The following is a 25,671-nucleotide window of genomic DNA, read 5'->3' on the forward strand; positions in this document are numbered from 1 at the left end:
TTCTGCTCCAGTGTTGGCAGCTCCTCGCATGGATCGACAGTTCAAGCTGCAGGTTGATGCGAGTCACTTTGGAGCAGGTGCAGTACTGTTGCAGGCTGACGGTGGAGGGGTGGACAGGCCAGTCTGTTTTTTTTCCAAAAAGTTTAATAAGCATCAGCTTAATTATTCTGTGATTGAGAAGGAAGCATTGGCACTGGTGTGGGCTTTGGGGCATTTTAGTGTGTATGTTGGGTCTGGGGTACCAGTTATAGTTTATACAGATCACAACCCACTTACATTTCTCAATTCACTTAAGTGTCCGAACCAAAGGCTTATTAGGTGGTCTTTGCTTCTGCAGTCCTTTGCTCTGGATATCAGGCACATTAAAGGGAGGGATAATGTGGTGGCAGATGCATTGTCTCGTGCTCCTGTTTAGAGCCCTATCTAATCTCTGATGTTCTTTTGTTTGTTTGTTTGTTTTTTGTAGAGACTGGCGGTGTGGCCCCTGGCCTGTTCTTCTCCTGACAGCCTTATTGCTAGCTGAAACATCAGGATCCAGCTGTCAAGGGGGGAGGAGAGTCCAGGTGGTGCAGGGCTAAGAGTGGTTACACTCTGAGGGTTAAACTTCTAGGAACGTCTAAAAGTATTTTAAGATTTAGTTAAAACTTAGTATGAGGTAATGTTAACATTGTAAATTTGATGGATGTGCACTTAATTGGTTATTTTTTAATTTTATGTTAATAGAAGTGATCACTCCGGTATTTTTGTTAGTATTGAGTGGGGAACTGTGGTTCGTAGTGAGACCACGACTTTAAAGGGGGGGGTGTGATGCCCCACACACATAACGAGTGTGTGTGGATGGTGCCTACCTAACTGTCTCCCTACAGGTGAGCCTGGGTGGGGCATTGTCCTGATGGCTAATGGAGAGCACCTGGGCCCGGTGTCTCTCCTGAGGTCTATATATGCCAGGCTCCTGCCAGCTTGAGGGGGGGACTCGAGAGGAGGCAGCCCCGGCCTTCGCTCCGGCAGTATTCTCCATGCGTTTTGAGTTGTGTTGAATTATTCTCTTCATGCATACACGCACCACACCATTTTGTCACACATCCACACTTACAACACTGACTTACTGACTACCCACCTCATAGGATCCTTATGGCTTTTGGATATATGATTTCAGTTTATTATTGAAGTTCTTTCTGTTAGGGTTATAATTTAATAAACATGTATTCCTTTCATCTTGTAAACTGTCTCCTGCTCCTGATGTTTTGGCATAGCTTGAGCCAGCTATGACAATTTACTGTTGTTTTTATTTTGTACTATCTGGACCGTGAGTCTGTAATAAAGAGTTTGATTGATTGATTGATTAACACTTTGTTGAGTGTTGATTTAACACTGACAAGATAAATATAAACACCAGCTTAGAGTTCAAATTGAATCTCAGTCAATGTAACTCTCTGAAATTTGCTGTGTACAATACAGTTGCAAAGTCTATTTTTTTCACCAATAAATTGTATACACAACAACACTCCTTATTAAACTAATATTTGTGTAAGACTAGAGGGCTACTCACTTTCCACACTAATACTGTGAATTCATACATTACAAGAATTCGTACATTACAGAATGTTCTGAAAGAGTCCAAAAACTAAACAAAAAGTTGAGAATATTGTTATGGCAACCGACCAAGCACACATAGAGGATTTGGACCTGAAGCCTGAAGAAGAGCCTGCTTCCAGGCATGACTATATGCATGTCTGTTAGTATACGTGTGTGTGTGTGTGTGTGTGTGTGTGTGTGTGTGTGTGTGTGTGTGTGTGTGTGTGTGTGTGTGTGTGTGTGTGTGTGTGTGTGTGTGTGTGTGTATGCCTTGAGTCTGATAGTTGAGTCTCCTCATCTCCACAGGGTCTGATGAGTGGGTCAGCAATGAGTCCTTGACCCCCGCCATGTGCTCTTCCTTGGCTGGGGATGTTCGTTTTCTAGGGGGAAATGAAGAAGTGGCGAGAGCGTTAATGCTTTTTATCAAACAGGAACCATTCTGCAGGGACATTTTATTTCACACAAAGCAAAGGTTAATGGAAAATAAAACAAACCAGGAGACAGCAGCTGATGATCCTCAACATATTACTTTTTTTTTACACTTTCCATTCTATACTCTCTATAAAATGGTCCAGATGAAAACGGTTTTGAAAAAACTATTGACAACTGTCGTTGGCTTTGCAGCTGAAAGTGTGTGAGCTGAACCAAGCGCTAAGGGATGAATAGCGCTAAGCAGCAGTAGCCACACTTAAAGAAAGACGTTAAACACACACACACAAACTGTCACTTGAAGGGAACATGTCTGAGATGAAGAAAAAAGCTCAGAGAAGCTGCCATGACGGCGGCGGGCTGAAAGGTGTAACAGAGACAACCAGCATCTTTCACTGCACAGCATCAAAAAGCACCTCAAGGGTGTGTGTGTGTGTGTGTGTGTGTGTGCGTGTGGGTGTGGAGGGCAAAACGAAGAGAGGCACTAACCTTTCTTGGTTGCTGCGGCGGCAGAAAGCAGGTGGAGAGAGCGAGGAAGCAGAGAGAGAAAGAAAACATTTACAAGTTGACGGCAGTGGGAACGCCGCAAAGTGTCACAGCGACAGGAAGTCGCACTGACAGAGCACATTACATTACAGCACCAAGATTAATGCTCACAAGGTTTATTTAAATTATTAATAATAAAATGTCAAAGTTGTAAATTAACCTTTGAATTATTCCGTAAAATATAGAATCAAAAACAGTGCATTGTGTGTGAGGCGTGCCTCTCACAGGGTGGAGTTTTCTGAGAGAGCTTCCATCTGTACTGTTGGACAACTTAGACATTTGATGCATGACAGATGGATCATACAGGGAGTAGTTTTCTTTTTAAAGGAGAGATGATTACAGGAATCACTCTAAAACATCAAGCCTATGGTGTTGAAATGCCTCCTGTGTGAAGTAGGAGATGTTATAATCTTCTCTGAAAACATTGTCGCTGTTTAAAAAAAATATGTCTTCAAATTTTAGGTATTATTGGGTATTATCCCTTTATAGGTTCAGAAAAATCCTCCTTTTTGACATTAAAGCCCATAAAAAATCCATTGGGTGACCCTGAAAACCTATCACAAAGTATGATAGAATATGAAATGCCTTTTACGTTTGGGGTTTCCTTCAACACAGTTTTTTACTAAACACCATTTTTACCACAATATTATGTACAATAAAATGTACTTTATTGTTGGGCAATAACATTTTTAAATATTTGATTTATAAAAGAAGAAAAGGTCACTTTGGTGTTGGAAAAGCAAGCGCTTTCCTCTTACTGAACAGAGACGTCAAGTGAACGAGCAAAAAGACAAAACAAGTTAGTGAACTTAGAGCGGAGCAGCTGCCGTCAGCCCGGTCAGCAGCTCCAGATGTTTGATCCGTGCACAGGAGGTTCGAGCTAACTGCTAGCCTGGAGGCTCCCCCCTATATGCTGCAGAGGGCCTCAGCCTTTGGGGTCTCAGTGAAGACTAAGGTTGGTGCCTGATGCTCGTGAAGTTTTCTTGTTATCTGTTGTGCTGAAGAAAATGCTTGCAGTGTCTCTCTGGACTGAAAAAAGAACACAATGAACTAGCACTGCCTTTAAGGTACACGCAGCTTAGCTCGCTTTTACATGACAGATATCACTATGATGGCCACACTAGTGTCAATGGTATTTTAAATATATTATATAAAGTAGTTCCTTAAATCCTCGTGAGTCTAGTTTTGGTATTGTCCTTACCAAGTCAGGTAAGAGAAGACAAAAGGTGTTTTTTTATTTGTTTTTTGGAAAATGGCTTGAGCTGTGCATGAAAGTTGGCGATTGCCTTCCCTTTGAAGCACTGTTAGTTTAGTGTGCCAATCAAAGCCTGACTATCTCGGCCTTATGTTCCGTCTTCACCCACACGCCCCTATGGGACGTACCACAAGCGATCCCTTTTTACTGTCAAACTCACCTCTTGAAGAGCAGAATGGCAATGACTATGATGATGATGAGAATGACCGCCAGCACCGGACCCATGACCCACAGCATCTCTGGGTCCTCAGTCTGTCGGGTCATCCCACTGTGTAGCTTCACCATGATCGGATCGGAAAAGGGGCTGGCCGCAAACGTCTGCAAACCACCAGGTGGAGGAGCCAGAGTCAGTTCTCAGTACACAACAGGGTATAATACTGCAAGTATGACGGTATTGTACTTTTTTTTGTACCCAGTAACCAATTTAATGTTTATCCACGAACACCTCCGTAATTCAACCAACAGCAACGACCCCGCTGAGAACTTAATGTATCAGTCTATATGTGTCCCAACAATGTAAAAAGTTACATTGAGTAAAAAAAAATGATGCAACAATCGGAAAGATAAATAGCATCCTCAGAGCCAGAACAATTAAAGTAGAAACAACAAAAACTGAGGAAAACTTGGGAAGTGGTTACCACACTATTGTACAAGCAAGTCTGAATCTCTTTATTGCTGCTTGCGCAAAATCATGAGAACACTTGTACCTTGTAAACATCCTGGAAAGCAACGACACACAGCTTTATCCCAAGAATCTTTTAATGACAAAATAAAAATCTGAGTGAAAGATTCCAATATTAGTCAATATGATAAAACTAATTCAAGTTTTTAACCAAATTTAACCAAAAAGAGTAGCCCTCCTCATCAGTGGATACTGTTAGAAATTAAACTGCTGAGAATAGTTTTATATGACGTCCTGGTGCAGTGCGACCCAAATAAATCAATTGTGCGGTAAGGGATTAGGGATTATAGCAACCGTGCTTTCAAGCGCTGAAGGAGTCTTTTGTTCAGAAAGTTTTATTTTTGGTGAAAAGGGTTCTTAACAAAATGCTTAAAAAAAGGGTTCTGGCTAGAACACCAGCTCCTCAGGAAGAACCTGCTTGGAACCCTAATTTCTAGGAGTGTATACCAAACGATGCACTGGTGCTTTTCTTATTGTGACATAATCGGAAATGAACAAAGTCAGGGTGACACATTTTGATGAACCATTTGGAAGCTGTACTTTCTTCAGCATACCGGCCCTGAACAGTTGACCCAATTGGCTACATTTAGATACCAGTGGGTGTATATTGAGTGATTCCATAGTATGCAGGTGAAATGAGTCCTGCAGATACACCCACACACAATGTGCTGACAGGTTCATTCAGAGGAAGGCGGCTGGTTAATTATGACAGTGGTTGGGAAGCACTGGAGGAGGGGAGCAAGGAAGGAAAGTCCATACAAGGTGAGAGAGGTGATATAGACCATTAAGTGTTGTATAAGTGTATTACAGTTACCATGAGTATTCTAGTTTAATAAAAATAGACTTCCTGCCGATCTAAAAGGCGTGACTGGTCGATCGAGTGCCGATAAAAAAACGTCACTAATGCTAATGCTAATTAGCGGTCCTTCCTTACTAACGGACGCATTAAATTTGATTTCAAAGCAACCCAGGCTGACTCCAGTAAGGTAATGGCCAAGAAAGTGCGGGATGTTCCTTCTGACAGAAGAGAGGCTCGTTGTTTCCTTCATATCAACTCGCCCCCCATGAGCTGGCCGGTGACTGTTAAAATATGTCATATGATATTAAATATGTCATCATACTCCTGCAGCATTTGGGTTTACGTTGTAGTTATTGAAAGCCCTGTGATCACTTTAATCTAAGACTAGTTGGACTTTATAATAAACTCAACTTAATCTAGTACTAAACATATTACCATTTCCATAAGATGTGCTCAACAATGAGTCACAGAAAGTATTGTTGTTTAGCCAGAGCCTACCTCAGCTTCCTGCACAGTGCCGTAAAACTCCATCAGCAATTGGAAATCAATTAGGAAAACATTACAAATGACCTCATGCTGTTGCATGAGTGAAATACTCTCTCCCTGTGAGGAATTTAGGCTTAGTGTGAATCATCTGAACAAGATAACGACTGCATTCATAATCTCTGCAAGGTCTAGTTGGGTTGGGCAAAATGTTTGTTGTGTTTGTTGAAACTTTGAGTACATTTCGCCATATTTGGTGTAAATGATTGCCCTTATGTTACTTTATGCTGTAGCATCAGACATCGTCCGGTCAGCCATAAAACCGACTGCATATACACTTCAACATCTTTCAAATTTGGTAGGCGATGGAAATTGTTTTCGGTACATTGTGACCACGAGTTGTTCATACCAAGTAGGCAAAGATGGGTAATTACAACAAACACAATAAGCATACCTTTTAATAGAAGTCTAGTCAATTATCATGGAAAAATATTTGACTTGATTTGATTATCATTTCACTTTTTGTAATAAAATAAACATTTTGCTACCAGCCGTTCTAAAGATAATAAATTAAAACCTTATAACAGGACGAATGAGAATGGTCAACAATGTGTTAGTTTCCCCTTAATGCAACTATCAGAACCTCTCTGTGAGACACCACGCCACTGTACCGCGGTTGCATCATTGACCTTCAGCAAAAAGCAATTCCTCGCCTCAACACCCTCAAGAGTGAGCTGCCGTCCGGGTTTGTAAACAGCTGGAAGCCGGCTCCGTGACGAAGGTGAGAGAGGAGTCACGTGGATCAAGTTGTGAGGCGTAATTCACTTTAAGTAAGCGTGCTGCTCGTCACTTTGTGTTTTGTGAGACGAGTGCACTGGGTTGGACCGTGTTAGACAATGAGGCCATAAATATTCTGCCTCAACGGGGCTGCAGCAGCAACTCCGGCTGGGGCTGAACGCTGTAAACACGCTTGAAGAATGCTGATGTTAAAAACAATGTCACCCCCTGTTGATTCATTCATTTCTATACAGTTTCTGTGCACTCTTTTCACTCCCAAAATACTCGGCGAGAGATTGTGATATCAAGGCCGACAACTACAAATGAATTATACATGACCCTTAAGGCTGAAGAGTTGTCATGTTGTATAATACTGAAAGTAAACATGTATTGTGACCTGCCATGGTCTCAGACCCTTCCAATCACAGTAAAATCTACAGATACAAACAGTAAATCTGGATGCTTACTTCACTCTCTAGAAGGAATTTATTATCGTAATCCCTTTGAACAGTCAGAGTAAGATCTTTAATTGGACTGCATCTTTTATACTTATGCCTTAAAAACACACATACAGAAATGTTTTCTATCCAAGATTTTAGTTTAAAAAAGGGACAGACAGGAAATGAGATTTAGAATAATGTTTTTCTTGAGGATGTCTAGATACTAACATGGTATTCTGGGGATTTCTTTTCCTGCGTAGATTTATGTTGGACACTATGAAATATTTAGACTAATTTTATAATGCAGTGACACTCTCAGATATTCTGTGTTTCTTTTGAAATATATGACTGTTCAGTAGATCCATTTTTTACGTTTAATATTATCTCTGCTGAGTCAACATGGGTCTCCGCATTATTCTCGCTTCTCTCCTCTATTTCAGAAATAATGTCCTTATGTTAAAATAATAAAGTCCTAATATTATGAAGTAAAATGGATTGTACTGTACCTGTATAGCACTTTGAGTCTTTCCATCACTCAAAGCGCTTTATCACTTCATGCAATCATTCATCACCTTTTCAACAAAGTTGAAATATCAACTTTAGATGAAATATTTTAACTTTGGCAAAACTCCCACCGCTCGTCATCACCGTCGTCCTGCCACCAAGGCATGAATATACTTTATGAAACCGCCAGTCACCGGAGGCAGAAAGACAGGCTCTCCGCAGATTGAACGCCTGATCCGAACCAACGGGTCATCAAACTGGCTGCTGGTCAGCCTGAAGTAGCGCTGGAAGAGGAGTTGGTGAAATTCACCAAGCTGATGATGTCATGAGTTTCTACAACAAGCACAGTGCAGAAAACGTGGTTATTTCCATGGTGGATAGTGGAAATAATAACTGTCCTTAGGGAGACAAGCCGCCCCCTTTATCGGCGTGAATGAAGCAAATCAAATCCAACCAGTCGGGCGAGTAAAACGTTCCAAAAGTTTGCTTCGCTTTTGGTGTGAACGCAACATACATAAAGATGTAATTTAATGAAAAACAACGTCCAGATTTGAATTCTCTGACGTTTCAAACAGATGAGAGCAGTCATGTGTGAAGTCACAGGTTTCAGAAATAAGCACCTGATCGTATCAGCAGAGGAAATGAAAATCAGATACGTCAGATGAGTCAATAAGGATCAGAGCTCAGCCAGAAGCCACCTGTCTGCTGTGAATGACGTCATTGTCATGCCAAAGTCTCACCATACACACAAACAATTCTTAGATCATTTCACTAAGTATCATACACACAGCTGCATGAGGTAGCATTGAAATGTTCCATGGCAGGTGTATGTAAAACCTAAGGGAATGCTGTGTCGAGGTGGAGATGCTGAATGAGCCTTCCTGGACAAAGTTCCACATCGTAGGGTCAATTCACAAAGGATTCCTACTTGCACCACACACCAGTGTTATGTAATCCACAGATAAGGACATTTGTGGAGCAACTATACACTGTACACTTTGACATATTACTGACTTCACAAGACTTAACGTAACATGGAGCCAAGGGCTAAATGTGCATTAAAAGTAGATTAAAACAGAGGCAAAACGATAGAACAGCTTCTGCTTCCTTTGATGGAAATGTACACGTGACAACATAAAAAATCATATGTTAGGCTGTTTTCTCTAGCAAACATGTATCTTGCACTATATTGGTTTGTCTTTGGTCAGGTACATAATGAAATATGCACAGTTTGGGATGTACGTTTAATATATCATGTCCCTTTGGGTGGGGGTGGAGGGTTAGGTGGGTGGAGATGAGAAACGAGCGAAGTGTGGAGATTAGAGCAGAGCTAACAATGTGATCCAGTAACAATGTGCTGATGTGAAAGAAATCTATACGGATTATTAAATTCATCACCCGACAATAATTAATATGAACCCTCCCAAGTATCCTCATGATAGATTCTGTTCATTATCACATTTTTCAATTAAAAAGCCACTCATTCTCACAGAAAAAACAGCTGTACTTTTCATCAAAGAACTTTGTTTGAAATGACCGTGAGAATTTCTTCCACCACAACTAACCAAATAATGTTGGATGGAGTTACTGGTACTATGAGAGATGCATACAGCATCTGTACGTCACTTAAAAAAAAAAACTGGTGACGGCTCAAGGCTGGAGGGAAGCCCACAATATACAGGCCATGCTTATGTCAGGGGGGGACGCGGTCGAGGGCAAGGAGGGAGGACTCAAACGCAGAGTTGATGAAAAATAAAAGGGCTTTAATAGTCAAAACTCAAAATCAAAATCGCTCCCACCAAAAAGGGGAGGAAGGAGGAGAAAACAAAACCAACAAACAAAACAGGGACCTGGACTTGAAAACACAAACTTGACTTACGTGACACATGAACGGTCGACATGTAATGACGCCACACCAGACAAGGGACTCACAGGGCTTAAATACACAAGGGAGGTGCAGGTGATTGAACACAGGTGGAAACGATCAGGCACGGCAGACAATGACAGGGCAAGACAGGACAAGGCAGGAAGTGAAGTTACCCAGGAACACCAGAGACATGAAAACTACAAAATAAGACAGAGCAGACCCAAACCGTGACAGAACCCCCCCCTCAAGGACCGAATTCCAGACGGTCCTAAAGGGGGGCAGAACCATGAAAATCAGACAAGGGGCGGGAGGGTGGGGACCCGACATCTATGGTCCGGCGGCCTGCCGGGGCGGCGGCCGGGTGTGGGGTGCTCTGGGGGTCTGCCGGGTCGGCGGCCGGGCCTCAGGGTCTCGGGGGGTCTGCCGGGTCGGCGGCCGGGCCTCAGGGTCTCGGGGGGTCTGCCGGGTCGGCGGCCGGGCCTCAGGGTCTCGGGGGGTCTGCCGGGTCGGCGGACGGGCCTCAGGGTCTCGGGGGGCGCCGAGCTGTGCGGCTCCGGCGTCGTCGTGGCGTGGGGCGCCGAGCTGTGCGGCTCCGGCGTTGTCGTGGCGTGGGGCGCCGAGCTGTGCGGCTCCGGCGTCGTCGTGGCGTGGGGCGCCGAGCTGTGCGGCTCCGGCGCCGTCGTGGCGGGGGGCGCCGAGCTGTGCGGCTCCGGCGTCGTCGTGGCGGGGGGCGCCGACCCAACCCCTGACCCCACCCCCCCTTCAAGGACCGACTTCCAGACGGTCCCAAGAGGGTGGGAGGGAGGGGTCATGGTCGGGGGCCGTGGGGACTGGGCTGGAGGGGTCATGGTCGGGGGCCGTGGGGACGGGCCTGGAGGGGTCATGGTCGGGGGCCGTGGGGACGGGCCTGGAGGGGTCATGGTCGGGGGCCGTGGGGACGGGCCTGGAGGGGTCATGGTCGGGGGCCGTGGGGACGGGGCTGGAGACTGGAGTCTTGGGGCCGGGACGGGCGGAGACTGGAGTCTTGGGGCCGGGACGGGCGGAGACTGCAGTCTTGGGGCCGGGACGGGCGGAGACTGGAGTCTTGGGGCCGGGACGGGCGGAGACTGGAGTCTTGGGGCCGGAACGGGCGGAGACTGGAGTCTGGGGGCCGGAACGGGCGGAGACTGGAGTCTAGGGGCCGGAACGGGCGGAGACTGGAGTCTGGGGGCCGGAACGGGCGGAGACTGGAGTCTGGGGGCCGGAACGGGCGGAGACTGGACTCTGGGGGCCGGAACGGGCGTGGGTCTTGGAGCTGGGGGCGTGGGTCTTGGAGCTGGGGGCGTGGGTCTTGGGGCCGGTTCGGGCGGAGACGGGCGTGGTTGGCGCCGTCGCTGCCGCCGAATGCGGAGGTCCAGGGCGTGGGGGTCGTACCTGGCCTGGAGGCGGGCGGCCAGCTCCAGCACCTGTTTCCAGCGTGCGCTGAGGACTGGGGGCTGGACGCTGGCCTCCATCGGCGAGGCCCAACCTGGGTCTGGAGAGCGGCGAGGGTGGTGACCGGGGCGCTGCCTGGAGCCTGCTTCCGAGCCGGGGTTGGCGTTGCGCTGGGCAGCCAGCTGCGTGCCGTGTGGGTCCCCAAACGCCAGGCGAGTTCCCAAAAACGGGTTTCTCAGGTCAAACCCTGCTGAGTCTTTAGGTGGTGGCGTCATTCTGTCAGGGGGGGACGCGGTCGAGGGCAAGGAGGGAGGACTCAAACGCAGAGTTGATGAAAAATAAAAGGGCTTTAATAGTCAAAACTCAAAATCAAAATTGCTCCCACCAAAAAGGGGAGGAAGGAGGAGAAAACAAAACCAACAAACAAAACAGGGACCTGGACTTGAAAACACAAACTTGACTTACGTGACACATGAACGGTCGACATGTAATGACGCCACACCAGACAAGGGACTCACAGGGCTTAAATACACAAGGGAGGTGCAGGTGATTGAACACAGGTGGAAACGATCAGGCACGGCAGACAATGACAGGGGAAGACAGGACAAGGCAGGAAGTGAAGTTACCCAGGAACACCAGAGACATGAAAACTACAAAATAAGACAGAGCAGACCCAAACCGTGACAGCTTATAAATCATAAAAGGAGTAGCTCAAATCACGTGTTCGGATTGGTTCATAAACATGATGTAATACCTACATAAAACCACTATGATGTGTAATCTTTAGCGCTCGCTTAAATGAATGATGAGGAAAGGATAATTACATGTAATTACAAACCTGTGCGGCCCTGTTGTGCTATTATTATGTTAATGATGCACACATTATGACAACCTTATAAGTCTTCAAAATCTAGTATTGCCATGAGCTGCGTGAATCTGACATATCTCCCTCTCTCGACACAAGTATATACTGTCAACTTCACGCTGTACATGTGTAGCTGAAGTATTAACAATTGGTCGCCACATGAGAGCAGTGAGTGTGCACCTTCTGGAAGCCGGCTTGCAGCCAAACAGTGTACGCTCTCTCCTCATACAGCTGCACCACCTGAGTGTTCTTGGTGCCATTTGGAATAGATCTGACATTGGCCATCTCTCTCCAATTGGTGTATTACATTACATTTAGATGATGCTTTTATCCAAAGCGATATTATTGCATTTTAAACCATAGTCTACATTCAAGCAGCAATTACGGGTTAAGTGTCTTGCCTAGGGACACTTCAACATGGCACATGAAGCAGCAGGGACACAGCACACCACGCTGCTCCATGCGGACCCAACGTAGTGTTAGTGGCATTTTCGTAATGCGTTTCTTTCACACACATTTCATTGATGTTCTTATTTAAAGACCAAGCATGGAGCTTACTAAACCTGACAAAGTTTTTTGTTCTTGATGAACGTCTCTCGGTTACGTATGTAACCTTCGTTCCCTGAAGGGAACGAGACGCTGGGTAAAAACGCAGTGGGAACGCCTCTGCGTGACCGTGTCATGAAGCACGTGTGAAATCTAACCAGCTGAAACATAGCATATATTTTGTACACATAACTTAATTTACAAATATTAATGGGTTTTAAAAACGCAAAGAGACATATTGAATATTTGTAAAATATATTTTTAATATATAGAATCTTGTTTTTTTTGTGGCTTGAGGTGGGACCACGCCCCATTGCCCTCTATGGACCAGCCGCTAAAGCATGCGTTAAATGAAACAAGAATAGTATATAATAATGGTGTTCAGAAATATTGTGCTTGTCTGAGATCCTGTTTGCTCTGTCATCCATTTAAAACGTATTACTTTTGAAAACCAGAGCAATTGGACAAGGAATTCTGGGGATTTGACTGGTTATTGAGGATTCTGGTCGGAAAGTTTGCAGGGGAGCCCCCTGGCATCAGACGTCATGTTAACTGAAGGTTGTTCTACCGGCCAGAAAAGGAAGTGCACTGCAGAGCAACCCAGATTATGTCATGTCTTCCAAATTAAAGATCAAACCAACTCACAATTTAACTCTCTGTCATTGGGACTAGATCTGCTTGTGCCTTGCTAAACTGTCCTAAATCACAGAAATGTTCCAGATCTGTTTCACATAGTCTATAGAGGAAACCCAACCACTGAAAGGTGGAACTTGATAACATCTTCGTCTCATCTGTCTCCTCGGCTCTCAGGCTTCTCCTCTCTGACGCACTTACTGGCACTTTTAGCAAAGTCTTCCTTGAGTTCCGAAAACTTATTTTTTCTCTCTCAACTGACAGTTGTTATGGCGTTTAGGCAGCACAAAAGCGTATTTTGAAGGTTTTTTAGGATATCTCAGGACTGATCAATCTCAGCGGCGCTCCCTTATAGAGAGTAAACTTTCAGAGGTGAAAAATGTACCGCTGCTACAAATCTGCCGGATGGGACGTGGGCTGAACAAAGACGAAGAGTGGATTAATAGCAGTGGGAGGATGAACGTTTCACTGTTGTTTCCATTGTCTATAATCTTCCACCAGAAAAAAGAGCCCCTGACTCATAAAATAAGCAGAAACAAGGTGTGATTCTAATGCGTTTTGACAGCTGTTATTTCTCAGAACTCTTTAAAAAATGTTCACTTCATCCGGAGCCTTCCGCTCTGTGCTCCACTCTAGTGCGACATCCAATCGGCTCAGTGTATTTCCTGTTTTCCCCAGTCCTAACCGCTGCGCCCTCCTCCCTCCGTTCTATGCTCCTCAAAGTTCATCAGCCCTCCTACACCACCAGCTCATTACGGCATCCCAACCTGTTCTCTCTGTTGATGGCTGTCCGCATGTTTCCCTCAGGAGGCCACCTCCCCCGCTCTTACCCGACTTATCCTCCAGTTAAGATCCTCTCTCCCGCTCTGCATCTCCACCTCCTGCTCTTTTCCTCACCTCTCTGCCACTCCCACAAGGCCCTGCATTCAGAGGAAGCTGCTGCGCCCCCCCCCCCCCCTCCCCCTCGGCCCTCCTCTGCTGTAAGTTATCATCATACTGTTTAAAGGGCCTTTTTTCTTTCATCCAATTTCACACGTTCCAACATGTTTATCACCGGTGGGGGCCACAGAAAGCCGCAGTGCCCTTTTGCTTCATTCAGCACCCAACCCCCCCGCTCTTTTTTCTTCCTCCTACTTTGCCAGCAGCTTTGCAGTAGCAAAAACAGCTTAGCTTACTTCCCATTTTTCAATGAATGTGATTAGATTTCTATTTTTATACAGGCTTGAATCACCCTCAGCCAAGTTTCATTTACTAAATCTCGGCTTCTTATGTGCTTAACACAATGAAACACATTGTGTGTCTGACCAATAAGCAAGTTTCCTAGAAAAAAACAGCACACCCAATATGTGAAACTAATGGGTGAATTTTAAAGTTAAACCTAAACATTTCCAACAAGTCTGCCTTAATGAAATACATAAACTTTCTTTTTGACCCATAGTCCCAAGAAAAGATCAATATTTCCTCTGTGTTCTGTGAGTAAGATCTGGGCCATGAATAGTGGACCATATATACAGCCATATAACGTACAACTAAACAAGCGCCAGCACCAGCTCATGTCTGATCTTCTTTTGATGATTTTTGTGAGTTATGTCTACAGGGGGATTGCCCCAATTCATGTGGAAAAATCAACTAGTCAACCACGAACTTTCTAACGAGGGGTAAGTCCAACATTGAGGGGACCTGGAAAACAAGATAGGGTAAAAACAAGTAATGGGATCGGCCCCCAGTCTTAGCCCTGGATCAGCCCAGGACCGGAGAGCACCAACTCAAATCACAATATTAAAAATGATTGTTTGATGTCACAGACCTAAATTAATACAAACAAATGACGGCTTTGTAGCCAATCAACGACAAGTATTGTTATACTTCTAAGATATAGTGTCTTCTATGTTGTAAAGAATCGTTGATAATGTACAATGGTTGTACAATGATTTTGGTCTAAAGGTGAATACTCCAAATAGCAACATAGTATTCAAGATCCCTGGCAAGGATAACCTGTCAGAAAATCAAAATCTCTCATTTGCTTTTAAATCCCTCAACTGCAAATCCAAGTCTAACTATCATAGCTGGAGGATGCTAAATCTATTTTTTATTGGAAATGAAGAACGCTTGGGGTGATTGGCTAGTTATAAAAAAGCGGAAGGCAGGTACTGTTTGACTGAGGAATATAGTTAAGAGGTATGCAGTACTGATATCCAGCCTGAGCTTTTCCGAACCAAACCCTGCCCCTAAGATCATAACTCATTTGAATGAAGATGCCACAGGAAAAAATTACTTGTATGAAGAACAAAAGCCATTGCAATTAGTCTGAAGATGCTATGACCTGAAAGCAAAGGGTTAGGGCCATGGCCTTACTGCCTGAGAGATATACCTACAGAAGCAGATATAATTTGCATCCCTGTGTCATACGCAGCATTAGTGCACTGCAGCCTGAAGGTCTGCTCTCTTTTTTCCACCGATTGCAAAAACCGGGGGAGAAACACAGAGCTACTCACGACAAACTCTGTTTATTGAGCGATGCAAGGCCTTGGAGAATATGCATTGGACACGCACACTGCCGGGATGTGACCCACAGAGTGGAAATGAAGGAAAACGAGAATGATCTTGGGGTTTTAAAAAGGCAAGGAATGATCCACATTAGATCTGCATATTAAAAACCCATGCACGTCGCCACAGCCATTCCCTTGTCCTCTGGTGTAGTAGTATGATTTATTGAAGGGTGAGAGGTGTCAAGCAGAAGCCTTGGTGTGGGTGAACTTTTACCGACAATGAGTTGCTGCATGCAAGGCAGACTGTAACGTAGATCTTAATCCAGTCCCCGCCCTTAGTCTCCCACAGGGTCATGGCCGTGGCCGGTGTATTTCACCGCTATTAGAATGCAAGAGTACATGGCATCCAACAATTGGTTCTGCGTCGGTTCAGCCGCCCTCTGGAATCCTGTTTGTATTATTGCCGTGCTTGGTCCTGCCAAGGTACCATTGATCTAGTGCGCCTAAACATTATAGCATTGAGAAGAAAAAAAAAGAACACCTTCATATATAATGCAATCCAATACAGCAACAATATGGACTGTGGCCTTAGGAGAGAGCTGAACTCCATAATTGCAATTTTCCCAATCGTTAAATAGAACTTTCACAAAAGTTGCACAAACGGCAAGCCTGCAGAATATCAGATGTGTCCACTCCCTAACATGAGTATAAAAAGCAGATTCTGTCAATTAAGCAAGATTTAACCTGGAATTGGCAACAAATAACTTGTGGTTGATGTACATGATGATGATGTTGATATTTGAGGACGGAAATGATTGACAGCCGATCAATGAAGTGGCTGTGGGTTAATCACACGGCCGTCTGGCAGGGCAGACATTTTGTTTAGCTGATTTCCCCCATGGCCATTATAAAGATCTGTTGTAAACTGCAGTGAGATTATTTTACTATCATGGGAGTAGTATGTAAATTGTTGCTGAATGTATTGTTCACTATGTTTGATACAAATTAGGAATACAATGAATTGTTCACAAAATTAAATAATTATTAAAAACTAGTAGATTGTGCACTTTTATCAATTGCAAACACTTTAAATAAGGATGATTCCATTTACACAGCAGTAGTTAAAATATCTCTTAAAAATGTATTCAACCAAATCAAACCACTATCAGGGCATTAATGTTTTAGTTTGTCATTGAAAACCAAGTTAACAGTTAACAGCAGAAACATTGTTCTTCCATCAGGGAACAGTTTTTGTTATTGTGGCGGGGCATGGTCAGGTTGGTTGGGGTAAACGGCAGGGCAAGGGTTCAGGGAACGTACTAGTAGTAGTTGAGTTGTCTTCTCTCCCTATATGTTAGGAACCATTAGCCATCCAGTAGTACATTCAGCGGACTGAAGAGTCAGCGTATTTTTGGGAAGGAAAATTTTAAAAAAAGATTTGCAACACTAACGGAGGCAGAATCGTTATTGGGCTGAAAGATCCCACGTGTGACATAGCACCTGTTACGGTTATAAATGTATCTTGGTACACCAATGTTTATTGATTGTTTATACTAAACAGTACAGGGAGGGACTTAGGGCCCAGGGGGGATTCAAGGTAGGGGAGGACGGCACGGCTGGCTAATAAAGAGTTACAATTAAAAGGTGATTGTTCTTACGTCTTGTATGTATTTAACACATGACAGTAGTTGTTATTATTTAGTAAGTAACGATCGCTAATTAGCATTAGCATTAGTTTCGGTCATCTCTTGCGGTAGACCGCGCATGCGTGACGTCATTTTTTTTATTGATGACACACGATCGACTGGTACTGCCTTCGAGATGGAATGGTCGATCGTGATCCACCTATTGGGCACCTTGGTTTATCTTTACATAGTCCTTTGGGCGAGGCGACCGCCGTTACCACGGTTTTGTACTCGATAGCTCAAGTTACCCCAAAAACTGAGGAGCGAGAAGATCGATCCTATATCCGTTCAGATCGTCCCTCGTGGTTCGAATCACTTGTAGATGGGTGCACTGTGCGGGGATATATGTGGATGTAGATGATTGTGTATATGTAGACGCTTATGTATAAGCATCTGTCAGTGTAGACGTGCATGTACGTGCATGTATGTAAAAAGACAACATTTATACTCGCTAAAATCTAAACTACTGATACTGTCTTTATTATTTACTAAATCTTATTTTATTGTGTCATTTTGTTAAAATGTCAACAATTGCCTTGTTGTAGTAAATGCAAAACAAAAAAAAGGAAAGCAAAGTTATATTTGACCCTCTATTTCGCTGATATGAAAAAGGATCCGAAATGTGACTCCTGAACCGTGATCCAAACCAAACCGTAGGATTTGTGATCCGTTGCAGCACTTTCGTATTGTGGATGAAAGGTCAGCATCAAATTAAACCATTTAAAATTCTATCTCTATCTTTGCTGGCATTCTCTACTGGCATCGCCTAATGTCACCGTCCCACTGCCGTCCACTAAAACGACATATCTGGTATGTTTCATTGGTAAGGTAAATTATGCCGGTGTAGACTTCCCACTCCGCTAAAAGTACGATACAGCAGGTACTGTATACATAGGGTCACATAAGCTTATTGACATGACAAACGTTAAAAGGGTTTACCTGCCAAGTAAAATAGCAGAAATGATCACTAAATATTTGAAGCAGATCAATACAAGATGAGTCCATAAGAAGTAACAATTTATAGATAAATCACAATTTTAATGACACCAATTTACCGGGCTTCTGGTATATATTTTATGCTATCATTTGGGAATCTATTTATTTTAAATATATAATTAAACGTTATATTTGTTTTGTGTTGTATTTTACTGCTATTTCTAAATTATTTAATGCCAATTTATATGATTCAAGAGTTTATGATAAATGTTTCTGTACAATATCAGTCAAAGATTATGTTGTTGCATAATGTACATGTAAAATGTATGTTCACAATACATTTGGTTGATACAGAAGAAATAATAATATGATGATAATGATAATGTCATGCTTTTGCTTTGAACTGTAAACATTATTCACTTTGAATATTGCAGAAATTTCAGGTTATGCAAAAGTCTTCACTACTTGCTTGTGATCTACACAACAATATGAAATAATATACTTTATGTATATTCGTAGAGCTATGGGGCCTTTGTCAACACATCATGTATTAGAGTTGGCTAAAATTTCGAAAAACACAACTTGGACAAATTGCCATTGTCTTCACCCTTTTGATACATCCATCTACTCTGTACACCGACCGGGAAGAGTAACTTATCTTATGAATCAACAATGTACCGTCGTGCACACATTAAGTGAAGCACTAATTCACTAAAGCTTTCATACAGCGAAGGTGCCGTACTGTAGACGTGCACATGGATAAAAGCACACTCACAGATTCGTGGTCCGTCAAGTCGGCCAGAACGAAGCAACGATACTGCTGCTGGCCAGGGAGGGGCCTGTTGTAGTAGCCGTTATATTTCTTCTCGTCACCCAGCGTGAAGATCTCGGGCAGAGCGTCCAGCTTGGCAGCGATGTACGGCTGCAGGACGTCCTGGCTCTGTCTCTTCCGTCTCTGCATACTGGTGTCTGCATCAGCCTCCAGGAGCTGCCGGAGGGACGACACACAACAGGAGACTTGATCATAACAGGACCGAGCATGACATGACAGAAAGTGATCATGTGTCAGAGATCCAGGTGCCTCAGTGAGAAGTTGGTTCCATATTACTTCTAATTTGTGACTCTTGTTGTTGCAAATCTTATTCAATTCTTGTTTTGATTCTGATCTATTTAAATGTTTCAACCCCCTAACGAATTCCTCTTTAACCTTTCAAAATTGATTTGAGCCAAGGATTGAGTAGTGATTTGTATTACTTGCGATCTTGTGCTATGAGCAGTGCTTTAACCCCATCCTATAACTATCATTCCTGACATAAAATACATTTGTGTCCATGAATGCTTTGTGGAAGTAATAGGCTGATGACATCCTGGTCATATAGAGAGGTTAAAGAGAAGGGCAGACCAATATTTGACATATACCAAAAGTGCACTGTTAAAAATCTTTCTTTCACTATAGAACAGCATGAAACGTTTGCCTTTTCTACACTAAACCGGCACTTCGAAGACTATGATTTACTGCAAACCCAAAGCTGAGGATAAACACTCAACAGTAGGTCATCCGCAACATTCCAATTGTTGAGTCCAGACAGAAACTGCAGAACTTTTACATAGTTCCAGTCCAAAGCTGTCAAGATGATTTCCAAATAATATGAGCTTTGCTCCCGTTATTACAATCAGAGAGACTGGTTCTTTCTGACATTTTACTAATCACTGTCTTACCTACGGACTCTTAATCCCCCGACCCCCCTCCCCCCCCCACAATGTTCTTGTTTAGAGATAAAAACACTTAAACCTCAAGCACTTGGTCCATACTACTTGTTCTGGTTAATGTGACAAAATAAAAGGGCTTCTAAACACAAACTGCAATACATACACAAAACATGGATTATGCTAGGACTTGGCACTATGCTCTGTGGTGAATAAATATAGAGCTTTAGAGAATAGAAAACATTTCACTCTCTCCTGGAGGTGGTGGCATAATCAACTCACTGCTTCATGAAAAGGCATATTGGATTCACACTACCAACACATTTGGGCTGTTTGGCCTAATTGAAGAACTGAACATGTCATATTTCCTCTAATCCATTACATTTGAAGGATTCAGCACGTTTTGTACTTCCATCTTCTCAACATTCCAACATTCCCAGCTGGTGGAAGCAGGAGAGAGCAGATAATTCAGAATGAGAAACTGACGTATTCAATGAAGAGGTTCCCTCTAACTTTAACCCTGCTTCACCTTAACGTGGAAGCATTCTTCTGCTATCACCCAACCGAACGTCACGTTGTAAACAGTAAAGCATCAACTAGAATTCAATTTGTCTTTCAACTATATATGTATGTATATTGACATGGAAGCCATGTTGTCTGCTGCTGTTCATGGAGCATCTTAAGAGACCCAACTTCAACCTCCACCTGTGTGCACTGATTTGTCCCCCCTCCCCGACGAGCTTGGTGTTTCCTTGTTGGCAGAAACGATGACGTTACAACCTAGTTGCCAAGTAATGCTGTATATTTCAAATCCACACAATAATCTATTCCACGTGTGCTGGCTGGCTGTAATAACTCAAATCAATGAGCTGTGACCTGGGTGAGGGAGAGGAATCACACCAATCTCACCAGAGACTGTTCCTGTATTCATTTAATCTAAATGCTAAATTCCACCATCAAACTCTAAGCAGAGAGCCCTTACACCGACATACTCCCATTGCTAAGCCCAAATGTAAAATGTATATAAGGAGACGGTAACACATTCACACTGATAAGAGAATGAAGTGGATCCATCCCTGTGGGAAGTGTCCACACTGCTAGGTGTTGTCCTTGTGTTTGATCTGACTGTGCTCTCTCTGCTCCTGTGCTATTTTTATTAGTGTCTTAATGAGGTGATGAGCAGACGTTTGGTGCAGAATCATCCGCGTTGGATGCCACAATACAAAAGAACTGTTATCGGTGTCACCCCCAGATTTCAGTGCTCATAGCATCTTTAACGCCAAATACCGATTTTTCCTTTGAAATCCCTATAATAAGGTTTTAAGAAGGCTTCTGTCTCCAATTTCAATTTGAATACAAAAAAGGCAGATTACACATAGATGCAACACTTTATGGATGGGTTGGTGCTATTAAATCAAGAGCGCAATACAAACAGTGAATTGTCAATTGTTCTTGGCAATTCTTCATAAATTTGCCCTTTAAGGTTTTAAGTTCTGAGTAGAGCCAAAAAAAGATCAACATCACAGCAAACAAAGGACCATTTCGCAAACAACAATAGCACTGGCTGCCTATCAAGTCACTAACATTTTTTATGTTTTATGAATATCATTGATCGAGAGAGGCTGCAATTAAACCAACCAAAACAAAGGGACTGGAGGATCCGGACAAGGCAGCACCTAGCTCCATGTTTTCCACAGATGTGATATAATTTCCTTCTCATTTCCATGATGCATGATGGGGAAAAGATTCAATTAAAGCCTATGTTTATAACCATTATGGTGGTATGGTTCCAACTGTCTTCGGTACTGTTCTCAGATACAATATGAAACCCAACAAGTGCTTTTCCTTTAAAGTGCTCACAGAAAATATCCTGGGGATTCTGTGAATGAGACCAGAAGCAGCCTGTTCACCTGCAGGTTAGAAAACACAAAACATACGGCTAAAGGATCTTCACTGACAGCCGGTGATTACAACATACACAACTGCAGCAGGAAGAGCTCTTAGACCTGCGGCCAATGCCAACTGAAACATGATGACTTTGGTGACACCTGGCATCCCTGAGTGGTTGTTTCACATTTGCTTGGTAGGGATGACTCAGTGCTTAATCTTAAAACATAATCCTTAGAGATGATCTGAGACCTGAGAGTTGCAACGCCAACTGAACATTAAATTACGCGTCAGTGGGCTTTAAATTGGCTCCATATGTTGAGTACGAAAACTTAACTGTAAACGATGATTGAGTATAACTATGTTTGACTTTTGGAGATATCTCTTGTAGGTCTAATTTCAAGGTAGCGTTAACCAAAAATGACTTTCCAGAGAATCCTTTCTAACCCTTCTTCTGATTGAACATTTCCAAAAACATCCGGATAGGATTTCTCAAAGAAGATTTTTATTTCTACTTCTCCAACTACTCATTCACAAATTTCCCCTTAGGGATTATTATAGTATACATCTATCTTCTCCCGCTGTAACGATAATATGTATGTATCCACCACAAGTCAAAGTAATTTATAGTAATCATAATCCTACAATGGCAAAAAAAGAATCCTCTTGTTAAGAGACTGTCTCTGGATCGATAGGTGTTGGCTAACTCGAATATTCCCTTCCTTTCTAGATCCTTGAGAAAAGCAAACCAGTTACTTAACAAGTTTTAGAGGCCAACATAAGACTTCGACAGCAGTAGTGAATATTAGGAATCACCTTCTGCTTGCACCCGAGGACACGTCTCTGTTTTTGTCTTTTTGGAACTTAGTGCAGCGTTTGACACCATTGACACTGTTACATCATTTTTCCATCATCGTATTGAAATCCAACCAGAGATTTTTGATGGGTTTAAGCAGAGCGACTGTGACGGCCACTCTATTATAATCTCCCATTTATTCTTCTGAAACCTTTTGGTGCTTTAATGCTTTTGGGTTTCAGTAGTGGTGTGAGTCCGGGCATGGAACTCCTAAATGACAACATTATATATTTGAAGAAGAAACTAATGAATATTTCCTGATTTCATGTGGGTTTTTAACGTCACATTGAAATGACTTGTGGGTAATTCCCTTGGACTAAGTCATCATCCAGTGCTGACTGGATTCAATATGTCAAATCTGCTTAGTACGGTTCCTAACTGAGTGAAATGACCCGGAAGTGGTGTAAGTGGCCGCCACGATAAGAGTTTGAATTCTCTAAATGCTAAGGAAAGGAGCTTCAATGCATCCTTATTTAGCCCGTTTTGCATAGCAACCACGGGCTCATCCTTTGCAAAGTCTAGGAGATAATTCCGTCCCACAGTTCCTTACTTTCATTATTTGCACCTGTCTTCCACGGGGAAATGTCGACGTGTCTTCTTTGGTTGTTTATTGCATTGAAATGTATTTTCTGTATCTTTGTTAAACTATCTGGTTCCCTGCAGTATCTTCACAGCGAAGAAGACTACATTTCTTCTGAAGCCCCTCTGGCAATAAAAACACTGTATGCCCCAAAAATACTGAGGATTGAAGTATTCTGACAGACACACAGATGCCCATGGGAGGTCATGGAGTAACCACATTTTACTAGGGGTCTTCCTCTGGAGAGAATGAATGTGCTCAGAATCTGTTGGAGCATTTGCCTTTGACATTATCTAATATGTTGGTTCATGCAGGATGTTTTAGAAATTTAAGTTAAACCTCATCTTATGAGGATAGCGCCTGGAACACGTTCAGATCTGTGGCATTGGGATTGGGCCTTAAGAGTCATTTTCTCATAGACTTCAATACAACCAGAGGAGTTGCCTCTGATGGCCCTTACAAAGAATGCAGGTTTTACCCCCTTCACCATTGACTTCACTTGTCGGATCCAGAGGTTGTTGCATTGATTTCAAATTAGATTAAGCAAATTGTCCAAAAGGCTAAGGCTCAACATCACTTGTTTTATACTGATAAATAAAACCTTTTTTTTTGAATATGCACTGATTGTTGCCTAAAATGTAATTTCATGAGGTTCCAAAGTGTACAAAAACACAATTTAAACATACCTGTGTTTGATTAAAAGAAAAAAAAGACTCAAGGGAGACTTTCTCCACACCTCCACTCACCTCATGTATGTCCATGTCTTCGGGGTTCTCCCATCTCCTCCGAGAAAGTGGGTTGACAGGAACAACCACTATGTAGTACCACCTGAATTAAACACAGGGACACACCCAGAAGCTGAGAATACACACATTCATCACACAGCTTCAATGGGATTTACAAACCGTCTCATTTCGGTTATGTATGGCAGTTGTCTCAAGTGTTTTTGTAATATCTGTTATGAACTTTTGATATTCTGGTTTGCTCTTCTCCTTAACACCGTAGAGGATATTAGGAGGAGTTTCTTCTGCGACTAATGAAAAGGTCTGGGTCAGGCATTCATGTAGAAATGGTATTAGTTTGTGGGTTTTCTTCATCAGACCTGCTGGTCTTTTTACAGCTTACTACTGTTCAGAGAAGCAAACACTTGAAAGACAATTATGTCCAGTAATTTGCGGGGCCAGTCTCCTCGATCGAGCTAGTTAATATTAAAAAAGTAACCTTCCACTGATCTTCCGCCTTTACATTTTTAATTATTTTGCTGATCAACTGTGGTTCAAAAATGCACCACTTAAATAAATTGTTTTTTAATGTTGGGAGAGCTCTGGAGGGGCAACGTTTTATTTTTTAAAACAGCCATGTGGTTATAATCATGGCGTTATTGTGCAGTGGGACACAATGTTTTTTTTGCTTCTGAGATTCTGATTTGAAAGGCCCCTGTGCAGCAGCGGATAATTGTCTGGTTATGAACTGGCTAGAATAGAATAAGAAGTAAATAACCCATCCTTGTAATGGATGCAGACAAGCTGAGTTATTGATTTCACACAAAAAAACATTGTCTGTGTGCATCTTTTGTGTGGCTCCACTTGACTTATCCTCGCCAGGCTGCCGTGTGTTCAGTCCTTTTAAGGTCTTCACATTGCTCGTAAACGGGGAAAATACTTCTCAAAAAGATAAACCTAAACCTGTTAAAATAACTGTTGAATTCCCCAATCATCCGCAACGTAAATGTGCACGGCGTCTCCCTCGATCAGGAGACCTCTTTTTGGCTGTAGAATTGTTGCAGCCATTAAACAATAGCTCAAAAAACACAACATGCAGAAAATGCTGACCTTCCCCCCCTTCACAATCTACATGTTTGGCCTTAATTTGTACCTGTTACCTGTAGCATAAAAAGTTTAATATCATCAGCATACAGTGGTACATTGACAATTTTCCCGTTATCAAATAATGTCTTTGACTCATGACCCAAATGAAATGGGCAACTTTCTCATTGAGAGTTGAAATGATGAAAATGACCTGTGTGTCTTTGTGCGCGTGTGACAGTGTCATCGGGGCAAAAAACACCAGACAGAGAGCAGAGGAAAAGTGTAATGGCGCAATGGCGTAGACACAGAAAGCACATAAGACATATTTAGTTTGTTTAATAAAGAACAAGGTGTTGAGTAAACTTAAAGTAATTCTGTTGTGATCTGGCACTATCTAGAAAAAAAGCTTTTGAGACTTTCACCAATATAATGGGAGGGGAAACACTGGGATGACTCTCTGCTGTGTCTCAATCCTGTCCCCTCTCCTTGAGATGTCCTTATTTGACTTTCCAACACATCTCAGGTGCTTTGTGGTGCAGCGTCTCAGGATCCTTGAAGCTTTTAGTGCCTCATTTGACAAATCTCATCTCATTCAACACACCGTGCCGTCGGCTCAGCATCCGAATGTAATGTCTTCAGTAAAGGATTTCCACACCACATTCTTTAGAGCTTTTACTGGAAATTTGAATTTAAAAAGAATTATCCGTTTTGAGTCACTGCATCCGTGGGAACGTTATGCAATATAAAAATTGAGAACATTTTCACATTAACAATACATAACTTACTAATTTACTAATGATTACATTTTAACGGTTTTGTTCCCTAATGCTGCATTTAGACCCAAACACAATGCATCCGAGCACATGGCGTCCCTGAGGGCAGGTCGTCAAGCTATATAGGGGGGAATTT

General features: G+C 42.8%; 1 protein-coding gene across 9 annotated transcripts in view; it reads right to left on the bottom strand.

Annotated features, from left to right (window-relative positions):
* Nucleotides 1-25,671, bottom strand: part of ptprfa (protein tyrosine phosphatase receptor type Fa) — a 230,788-nt gene that overhangs the window by 37,249 nt on the left and 167,868 nt on the right. For 6 of the 9 annotated variants that reach the window (XM_037470081.2, XM_037470080.2, XM_037470078.2 and 3 more), the window contains 5 exons: nt 23,701-23,782; nt 18,700-18,912; nt 3,966-4,123; nt 2,494-2,505; nt 1,846-1,955 (listed from right to left, as the gene is read on the bottom strand). In XM_037470081.2, the coding sequence (XP_037325978.2) occupies nt 1,846-1,955; nt 2,494-2,505; nt 3,966-4,123; nt 18,700-18,912; nt 23,701-23,782 (575 nt within the window). The remainder of the gene's footprint in view (nt 1-1,845; nt 1,956-2,493; nt 2,506-3,965; nt 4,124-18,699; nt 18,913-23,700; nt 23,783-25,671) is intronic. The other 3 variants (XM_062563378.1, XM_062563377.1, XM_062563376.1) reach the window with 1 other exon arrangement.

This window comes from Pungitius pungitius, chromosome 7 (assembly GCF_949316345.1).
Source record: "Pungitius pungitius chromosome 7, fPunPun2.1, whole genome shotgun sequence".
Lineage (NCBI taxonomy): Eukaryota > Metazoa > Chordata > Actinopteri > Perciformes > Gasterosteidae > Pungitius > Pungitius pungitius.